We start from the raw sequence: 10,967 nt of genomic DNA, 5'->3' as shown, positions 1-10,967 counted from the left end.
CACTGGCCCGAGTATTCCGCACATTTGGCAGCCCCATCTGATATCTGGCCCGGTCGCCGGCCTTTGTTTTCGACCCTGTCAGAGTGCCAGGAAAAAAGGGCGAGTCGACAACGCCCACTCCGGCAGGCTCTTGGCACTCGAACACGTCCCGGGCTGGTGGGGATTGTCATTAAATATGCAGGTTACCAGTGCCAATGGTGCCAAAATCCACTCCAGCAGCTTCGGCTTTGGCCAAAAGTGGCACGAAAATAGACAGCGAGCGCAGTAGAGGGGTTGCGGATGTGGATGTGGATGTGGATGTGGATGTGAATGTGGGTGGATGAGTCTTAGACTGGAACTGTTAGCAGGGATTAGTTGTAGTTTGGCTCGACGTCCGGAGTTTCGGGGATCCAAGGATTGGGGCGGCTTTTTAAAGATGCAGCATTACCCAGGTACGTGCCACTCGGGCCACTCTCCTTCAGCTCTTTAGTTCTTGGGTTCTGCCATCCCCCCCGACGCCTCCAGAGTGGTGTAATGGGCTTTGAAGTGTGCCAGAAAGCTGTTTTCCTTCCACCCACTCGCTTGTTTTTCCAACAGCTCTGGGGCTTGGCACGTTGCTTTAAATATGTGAATGCATATGTACACACAGAGTGTTGAAAGTAGTTGGTCTTGAGTTAGGGGAAAGCACTTTACGCATATGTTAAATAGGGCCAATTGAAGCGCTTTCTGCACTCCAAAGCAGATTACGTATACGAAATGTGGCATTTAAAGCTTACTCTTGGCCCAAAACTGTTGTATAGCCAACGGGTCTATATGCTTAATGAAAACTGTTTCAACTTCTTGGATATTTTCAACGGCATTTCCCCTGGTTACTGGTAAGGGAACTCGGCCATATCTATTGATTAATCATTTGTTTTTGTCAATCGATAATTATGAGATAACTTTTTTTGTTAACAGTTGGCTTAACACATTGACACTGTTTTTTTTGTTACCCAATTTCAAGGCTTAAAACTCGACCTAGAGCTTTCGCAACCTTGAACTGTAGACGTTAGAAACTCAGAAATTATAGTTTTCAAAACAATTATTCAATAATGTTCACGTTAATGGGCTAGGTAATTCCCAGCGAACAAAAGAAATTGTTGTCGTTAGGCCAAGTATGACAAATAAGTCTATGAGTATAAATAATATCTTATCTAGTTTATCTGTGTAAGCAGGTGACCATTTTTAAAAGCTAGAGCTTTTATTTTATACAATGAAATATTGTTTAATTTACTTTTATTTAATTAATGTACTTGTTTTCTAAAAAAGTTTGTCCCTTTATTCTACTAAAAATATGAATAGCCTTTAATTGAGAACTGAAACATATGTCGTAGAAAGACAATTGCAGTTACCAAACGAAAAAGTTCCTCTTACTAAACGCAAGTTTGTTAGCTTGCATTTGTTAGCACAAATTTGTAGTTATTTTTTTCCCGCTATTAAAAGTTTTTCTTTGCTAAATTACATTTCCACAACACTCTGTTCATTTTCATTTTCATTTGATTTTTTCTGTTTATGGCACATTTGCAGCACTTACATGGGATTCATTTTGGCCAACAGCTGGGACCGGATTCGCTGCCTGTCGTCGTCGAACTGCTGCAACTGTTGCTGCTCCGTTTGTCGCTCCCGTTCGATGCTGGCGGACAGTTCGTTGTTCATCTCCACGTGGTTGTGCTCCGCATCCAGGTGGGTCTGGGTCTGGACCGTCTCGTATTTGCGATCGTCCTCAGCAATGTTGAACACCTCGCTCAGCTCGTACTCCTTCAGCTGTAAATACGGAGTGGAGGGTGCGGAATGTTAGTCCCCGGGTCCAGACACATGTGCAGCATATTAATTTACGGGGATTATGTGCCCGGCATCAGCAACTTTGTATTCCGGAATGCGGAATGCCGAGCAGGGCAACACGGCACCCAAGGACCGGGAGTACAGGTGCTCTTAACGCGCTGCTAATTTCAATTTGTGGCAAATATTGACACAGCCACAGGGGAGCATCAGAGGTGGGGAATGGCCACGAATTCTGATGGAATGTGAGGGTACGAAACCAAGGTATTGATTTGGCTTAGACATCATGTAACTCGTATCAAATATTTGCTAGAAATCAAATAATTCTTCAAATTATCGATTTTCTTAAAGATAAGTGTAATAAGTAATATAATAAAATAAGTGTAAAAAAGTGTAAATAATAGTCATACGACAGGCGAAAGGTGGTACAACTGGCAACTGAATAAACTAATGGAATCTTATAGAAAAATTAACGAAATACAATTTTACACCCTAAAACCACCTCGTACCGAATAAATAATCCACAGGAATATACCCAACATTTCAATGACATGTCGAGGGTATGAAAAACTTTGTTTGGTGTGCTGTCGCGCATTTTAATTTATTTGTTTGGGCCGCTGTCATTTTCTATACACAATACGCATTGTTATTGTTGTCCCCTCGCTTTTGGCTGGCTTATCTTGGTCTACCTTTTGGTACCTACTACATTTCGCAAATGCGTCGACAGCGGCGCCAACAACCACAACGAACCAAACGAATCTAAGGCACCAAAAAATACAAACAAAAAATCACGAAAAAAGAAAACAATGCAGAAGAGCCGCGTGTTGCTTTTGTGGCATTAAAATACACAATAATCCAGCACACACACAGAAAGCTAGACCGCGCGGTGGGAGGGGGGTTGGAAAAACTGTGAAATTCCTTGTGGATTACCCAGACGGCGAGCGAAACCCTCAGCATTCCTGACTGCCGAGATTACGTGCCTTTTGCCATTCACTAAATGACACACAAGTATTCCAGCAATCCGGTCTCGGCCCCAGAATTTAAGAATTTAATGACCAACTACCCCCAGCTGTTGGGCGATTCGGTGGAAGCAAATCAACACATAATTACACTAGAACTAGGAACTGAGACATGTGCTGGCCATAAAATAACGCATTTAAGTAAATAACTTTCCATTCTGTTGGCCATAAACAAAAGTCGGCAGCCTTGGGTGTTGTGGACAATAACAAAAAGGCTGAGTTTTAGTTTTACAAATGCGAATATTGATTGCCCTAGGGATGTAGCTTGATAGATAGCTTTAAGAATCAAACACAGTAAAAAATTAATTCCAAATTAATTAATATGATTTAATTAGAACTAGGTCTTAAATTGATTTTACGTTCGGATCAGTAAAATACAAAATTAAGTTCGAAAAAGGACTTTTTAATTAATAAGTTTTAAACAAAACAATTAAAAGCCAAATGATGTATAAAAACTGCTTTTAATTCTTTTTTCAAGAATCATAAGCTTGCTTTCCTACTATTATTTTTAAACAAAGACATTGTTTTCCCAGAATCAAGATTCATGAGTCAAATGCTATAATCTAGCTAAAGTACCCAACCAAAAACGCCCACAAACGGAGTATAAGTTCTGGCACGCCCACTCCGAAAAGCCTAGAAAATAAAACTAAAATTAGTAGTGTCAAAAAGGCGTTACAATAATACGAGTTGCAGCAACAACAGCACAGAGCTCGACCAACAAATAAAGAATAATGACCGCACGTACAGTAGCCAGCCACGCCCACCCGCCCATGTCCACGTAGTAATTCCCCGCTCTATATATAAACTGCCCCTATGAAATAAACTATGCAAACGTAGTCGAAACATCTGGCGATGGGCGAAAGAGGGGACGCGGGCGGGCGGGGGAAATGAACGTACAGCCCGAGGCATAAATTTTATGTGCGCTTCCTTTGGCCACACATAAAAGCAATTTTGATGAGCGACCCAAGGCATTGTAGCCGTAAGTGCGCCACTTTCTGGATGTCTTGGATGTCCAGCAATATAATTACAACGCTCGAATTCCAACCGTCCTGCTCAGTCTTCCTCAGTGTTTATCCTTATCCTCAACCTTATCCCTATTCCGCTCTATTGGGGCGTTTTTACTGCCGTCGAGGGTGCTTTGTTGCACTGCCGGGCGGCGGTGGAGGTCCTGCCTGTGTCCTTTGTGTCTGGCAGGCCTAATGGATTGGCATTTATTAAGGAGTGCAGAATAATGTTTATTGCAGCGCTTGAAAACAATGGCAAATACGTTTGTGCCCCTATAAGGATAATGCATAACGTGTTTCATTGTGCTAAGTGAAAATATTTTCTTAAGGATTTTAGCAAGTAAAATGGGAACTAAATCAATTGGAAGTAATTTATGTATGTTAAATCGCTGCGCATGTTTTGAGGTAATTGAAAAATATCACTAATACAATTTTTACGTTTTAATAATTGTAAAACAAATTTTTACGATTATTTATATTTTCGCGTTGTGGCTTTTATTATTTTATTATACACTTTAAAGTCGACCAACCATTTTTATTTCGTTTATTTTAATTTAACTTTCATGTAAATAGTTCAATTCAATGCATTTTCGTATTTTCAAAATAAGATACAGCCAATAACGATAACAATAATAATAAATTAATACATTTAAAGAAAATTCAATAACTTCCTATTGGACAAAAATTAGCCTAACTCTATTATGAAAACGATATTAAAGTGCTAATTATTTCCATTACTGAATTTTCTAATATATCATAATAAAATTAAACAACCATTTTCAAAGGAATTATTAATGTTATTGAATTTGCGTTAGTTTTCATAAATGACAATTTGAATTCCGTTAATTATAATTCAATAACAATTTGCACAAATTTTGCGCACGATATTAAAACACCCCCAAATGTATGCTAAAAATGATTTAAATATCAAACTGCTTTAATTTGTTTACATTTCCTGTTAACACATTTTTGCACGGCCATAAAATTCTGGCACAAATAATTATAAGGTAATTAGCATTATTTCCGGTTCTTTTTTTTCGTTGCCCATTTTCGTATTCGTGCGTTCTCTTCTGCCCGATTTAAGCTGCGAAACTGAACTGATTTATAAAGCGCATTAACACGCAGCCAAGGGAATTTGCCCTTTACATGCACACCATCTCACAATTGTACACTTACACACTCACACAAACACACACACAGGGAAACACGCACAACCATTACACATGTTTGCATGGCGAGGAAAGTGGCTGGTTTGTTTATGTGTGTGCGAGTGTGGTAGATGCTGTTGACGCCATTGTAATGCTAATGGCTCATTAGCACTTTGATTTTTTCGCTCTGAATTCCTTTTTTTTTGTTTTTGGAAAAAACCCATTAGGGTTTTTCGACTGGATGTGGAAGTGGTGGGAAAAAAGGCATTTTGACTGCTAATTTGCTGTTAATTTTTTCAGGGGGTCGGATCGTCCACTCACCTTGATAAACTGAAACGTGGCGATGGGCGGCAATCGCTTGCTCTTTGGATAGTAAAAGCTACCCGCAGGATGGCCAGGATAACGGGAGGTGATCCGATATATGACGCCCTGAGGTGCTGTTGGCCAGTTGGGCGCCGTGAATGTGAATCCATTATCCGTGCCCGCATCCAAAGGATCCAGCTCAACGGTCACCGTATCGATCCAGGAGCCACCCACGCAGAGCTAAAGCAATTGAAAGAAAGTGTTAAGTGGATTCTTTTCAACAAAGACAAACATTTACTAAAATTACTCTGAGTCTTACATCAAATAAAAGACTTTCTGACACAGCTCCTGTTTGTATTTCATCACTTACTTAAACGTTTACTTCCCAACAAATTGTGGAATAATAAAAGCGATATGATTCTATATAATTTTAGTGAATTATATGGTATAAAGCACAACAAAAATGTAGCTTGTACGAAGAGACTAGACCCTCAAGCTTTAATACCTGACTAGCAATTTTTTAATTAAATTGCAATTAAGTAAATTTTATTATTATTAAATGAAGTGAGTTAATTGAAATATCCAAAGGAAAAATATCCAAAAGAAAAATATAACATTTATGAAATATATATTTGTACATGAGTTCTCCAGGCCATTAATTTATTAACTACTAGAAACCATTTTAAAGTGTGCTTTTGTTACGCAGAAAACACGGAAAGCTCATGTTGTTTACTAACATAATAGATTCTTTGAATTAATAAATTTTAAAATAATTTGCCTTTTGTAAACAAAATTTAATATAAAAAAAAAACAATTACTATAAATAAGTAAGAAATAAGAAGAATAATTGAAATTTAGTGTGCCAAATATTAAATATTAAATTAAAATAATAGTTGCCCCAAACAAAGTTTTGGCAAAACGAAAAACAATTGAATATTACTTTGATTCAATAAACCTATACAACCTTTTAAGATTTGTTTGAGTGCCACCACTTTCTGATAGCATTTCAGTGTGCCTATCGAGATGCGGCCTTTGCCTATTGATTCTTGGTCTCCATGCGGTTTCAACACTGTGATTTTCCTGATTTCGGTGCTTATGTGTGTGGGTTCTGCTCTCACCTCGAAAGAGTCGACGCCGATGAACCAGTCCGGCGAGGGAACAATGCGTGTCATTAGCGAGACCAGACTGTGATTGCTGTCGACAAACACTTTCGCCTCGCTGCGTCCGGCGCCCAATGGAATCGCCGGCATGCTGAACTCGTCGAACACACTGCGTTCGGTGCTGGTGCTGGTGCTGGTGCTGGTACTAGTGCTGGTGGTCCCACCATTGTTGGCTGGCGATGTGGTGTTGGTGGAGCTTGTACCACCTGGAGGGGATTTGCCCGTCTGCATCTGCATCTGCTGCTGCTGCTTCTCGCCGGCGCTGCTGTCCAGCAGATCGGTTCGACCCGACTCCGCAAACTGTTTGACAGCCGCCGTCGCCGGCTGTCCGATGTGGTACAGGGCATAGTTGGCATTGTGGGTGCGACCTGCGGGCGAAAGGAACCAGAACAACCGAGCTCATCAGTGGCGGGTCATTTAAATTTAATGAGCTTTCAAAACCAAACAGAAAGAAATGCTGAAAATTTGCAAATATTTGCAATTTAGCAGCTCGTTGTCACTTCCCATGCAGGATTCTCCCAGAGCTTTTCAACTGTTTGAAATGGTGTCAACTTAAGTGGCAGATTACGTATACGCAACGGCGGGCGTCGTATTAAAGCGACACTTTTTCAGCCAAAAGAGCTGCTCGTTAAATGGTTGCCATGGGAAATGGGAATGGGGAATTGGGAAAATACTTAATCGTATGTAAAAACGTGGCAATAAAAGAGAGAGAATCGGGTGACAAGGAAGATGGAACAAATATTTGGCTGGATATTTTGAAACGAGTTCTTTAAATCAGATGATGAATAAATATTAAATAGAGTATTTGTTTTAGCAGTTTAAATAATTATATTAAGGTATTTTTAGATTACAAAATGTAATTTTAAAGAACTTGCTTTATTTGTATTGCATTTTAATAATAAATTATATAAAAAATTAAACAAGCTTATTCATTTAATTAACGAATTAGCAACCACTTATTTTTCCCAGTTAATTCCGCGTTGCCGGAGCTCCATCTATTTGATTAGTTCCCGGATAAAGTTTACTCCCCTTTCTCTCAGTCGGCGAACTTCCGTTCTATAGTTATTTCGCTTCCCTTTCGCCAAAGCCGGCCGCAAGTAATTTAAAACTGCTGCGCTCCAATTCGCGCTGGGCCTCAAAGTCATTTGGTTCTTTGCAGACTGTCACACAAGACCCACCCACGAGCCAACCGCGCACCACCTATAAAGCCACCGCCATCCATCCCATTTGGGGTCTCTGCCGCTGCAGTAGCCTTTGATGTTGGGGCTGCGGCTTTTTGTTTGCATTCTCCTCTTCGGAGGCCTCAGTCTCAGGATCTCGGCCTCATCGAGTAACCCCAACATCAACGGCCCCCGCCGGCTCTTATTTGTCTTCAATTAACATTGCAACATGCCACTTGTGCCACTTTTTCCCCTTTGTCTTCTTTCGTTCGCCATTTCATTCTGAGATATTTCCTTTGCGCTTTTCTTTTGATTTCATTCCGTTTCCGCTTTGCTGCCGCCAGCTTATTTATTAGTTTTCCTCGCTCTCTGTGGGCGCATTTTTAATTTACAAGTCTTTCTGCGAATGTAAGACGGCGGACTTCTTTGACAAGCAGCCGTAACGATGATGGCGGTGGCGATGGCGATGGCGATGGCCTAATGAAAGACTAAACTACAAAAGCATATTACTGCCTTTTCAACTTTGCCTCTGGCATTCAGCACTGTGTTTTCATTCTTCCACTTTATTTGTGGAAACTATGTCAAATGAAATATTATTTATTCGCTGGCACAATTTTCTCCACCTGCCTGGCACTCTGGGTAATTGACAAGTTCAGTTGCAGACTCTCGGGTCTCTGCTGTCCAATGTCCAATGGATTGGGACAAAGTTGCCGCAAAAGGTGCGAGGTCTGGAGGAGAATTTCTGAAAAGTTTCTGGGGATTTTAGCAGATTTTCCAGCATGGCAGTGAACGGAAAAATCGAGCTAATAAATTGACTTTGGGAAACTGTGTCAAATATGCCAAACTAGTTTTCATGTTATGCTACAACATGCACAATTTGCATACATAGGACCCATATCAATAAGGGAATTGAAAACAGTAGGGTTTTTATGAAATTCTAAAGCCGACTGAAGTTAAATTTAGTCTTACCCAATAAGATAAATGATAGAAAACTTAGCAAACCATTATTATAAATCTCTAATTTGTCTAGGGCTGAGGAACTTAAATTTATTTATTTTAAAACATCAATAAGAATTTAACATTTAAATTATTTGTCATTAATTCAGTAAAAAGTATCCACCAAAACTTCATCATAAATAAAATAAATAGTTTGCGATGTTTTTTCATCCTTATATTAAATAATTAAAATATTTTCAACCTAAAGTACGTATTCCAAGTTATTTTTAATGCACCCAACTAAAATGTCATAAAAATGTTCCACTGTAACCTGACAAGTGTCGAGAAATGGGCATTGAAATGAAATGGGCAGCTTCTACTGACAAATAAAGGTCAGTCGACCACGGCTGTTCACCTTCAGCTGCTTTCGCTTTCGCAGACGAATCCACAAAATATAAAAACATATATAAACCAACGAAACGCTCAATCAATAACAGAATGGCCACAGAACAAGCATAATAAATTTGCAATTAAATGCTTAAATTGTGCAAATGGTTTCACGATATGGTGACGCGCGGTCAGTTTTCGGTTTTCGGTGGTCCGGGCGCCCCTCAAACGACCGCATATCGCACATCCCGGGCGGCCAGATAAATGGGCGCTGTAAAAAAAACAGCCATTTCTGGGTTACTGCGATGAATGGCGGGGGCGTAATTAATGCTTAATTATGCACATTAAAAGCCGAAAGCAGCCACGAAACTGGCGGAAATTACTGCCAAGCAGAACTCACGGAACGGCACGGCAAGGCACGGCACGTAATATAAATGCATGCCACGTATGCCCCATAAATTTCAGTTAGCATTCGAATGAAAAGACATTGCGCATACGCCCCCTGGGCCCATGACCCTCGCAAATAAGAGTGTTTGCCAGGAAAATGGTCTTCAGTTTCTCGTCATATCATAATTGAAAATCGGCAAACCTTGCTCGACCATAGAAACATGGATACACAATATCTAAAAAGTGCAATCTGGCAGTTGGCCAAAAACAAATGCTGCTGCTGCTGCCATGAGTCATGGCAAACTTTTCTCTCAGCTGGCGTATTGCTTTTTAATTGGCAGAAAAATATGCTCCGGGGAGAGGTATTAATAAATGTATAAATCCAACCAATATGACACACATTTCATTCAATTTATGACGCACAGCTGACACATTTTTCCCACACTATCTCCCACACATCCAAACACCCACACACACATTGACTTTTGTCAGGTTTTTCTGTGCGAAAAATGAATTACGAGTCGTCGCTTTTTTTGGGCGCTTGTTTTCGTTGGCTGGATGCTCAATTTCCTGCGATTTCCGCCACGAAAAAATTTAATTATAGGCAATAAATTTGAATTTAATAGTCGAGGCATTAAGTCGCCGGCGGCGCAGGCATTGTCTCTCTCCTCGGCTAACAGAGGGAAAGAACTCGAAAAACCAAATAAGAGAATACAAGTACACATAAATAAGCCAAGAGAAGAAGGATTAACGCAGCAGCTGAACACGACAAGTGGGAAAAAGGGGGAAAAGCCAGTGAAATGGGTGTGTCAGCACGTGTGCCGTTTGATGGAATGCTTTATATGTGGCTACGGTTATAGCCCATGCTTAAACGTTGAGCCTCGAGCAAGTCAGGTCTCAGAGCAGAAATTCATCAATGCTTAATTTTCCTGGGGGAAAACGGAATATCATTCCGGTGTGAGGCAATTAATTCCAAATGAAATTTATAATTAACTCTAATATTTCCATTAATGATGATGAATTACTTTAATTGGAAAACAGAGCGGTTTGATTGATATCCACTCCAACCACTCATCTGCTCGTAAATTAGCCCTTATTCCAGCCCTATTCTCACGCTACACATCCTATTTCAATCTATTGAGCAAGCCGCTAATTAAAAATTAATTTTTCCCACTCCCGGCGATTTTCTGTTATTTGCCTTTCTACTCACGCAGCCCACTTAATTATGTATGTCAAATTTAATTGGCTTGTCAGTCCAGGCAAATGTCCAAATCCGAAACGTCGACAGACACGCTATAATATATTACAGCAATATAAAAAAAAAAACTGAGCCACAGGAAAATATAATAGAAGCTCACACCTGGCGTATACGTAATGAATGCGAATTATCTACATTGCTTTATGCACACGTAAATATCATTTTACGCTAAATAAATATTTGCATTTTACCTAATTTTAGCTGGCTCACATGTGACGTGTGCGCAGCATCAAAATTTTAAAGCCGAGTGAGAACCAAATCTCTGACATTGTCACATGTCAGAGGCTGCAGAAACCTTAAGACACATCCTGGGATGAACACACCACCCTCTGTGACATTACGCATACGCCACATATGCTGGATGCAGAATGCTGAATTTCTCGTGCGCTCAATAAACCCATGGAAATG

General features: G+C 40.1%; 1 protein-coding gene across 1 annotated transcript in view; it reads right to left on the bottom strand.

Moving 5' to 3' along the window:
• Positions 1-10,967, bottom strand: part of LOC128254629 (uncharacterized) — a 44,621-nt gene that overhangs the window by 7,506 nt on the left and 26,148 nt on the right. The window contains exons 2-4 of the mRNA XM_052983812.1: positions 6,390-6,799; positions 5,290-5,511; positions 1,553-1,782 (exon numbers count right to left, since the gene is read on the bottom strand). Of these exons, the coding sequence (XP_052839772.1) occupies positions 1,553-1,782; positions 5,290-5,511; positions 6,390-6,799 (862 nt within the window). The remainder of the gene's footprint in view (positions 1-1,552; positions 1,783-5,289; positions 5,512-6,389; positions 6,800-10,967) is intronic.

This window comes from Drosophila gunungcola, assembly GCF_025200985.1.
Source record: "Drosophila gunungcola strain Sukarami chromosome 2R unlocalized genomic scaffold, Dgunungcola_SK_2 000006F, whole genome shotgun sequence".
NCBI classification, from domain to species: Eukaryota; Metazoa; Arthropoda; class Insecta; order Diptera; family Drosophilidae; genus Drosophila; species Drosophila gunungcola.
The sequence above is the reverse complement of the archived record's forward strand: the minus strand, read 5'-3'. Positions and strand labels throughout refer to the sequence as shown.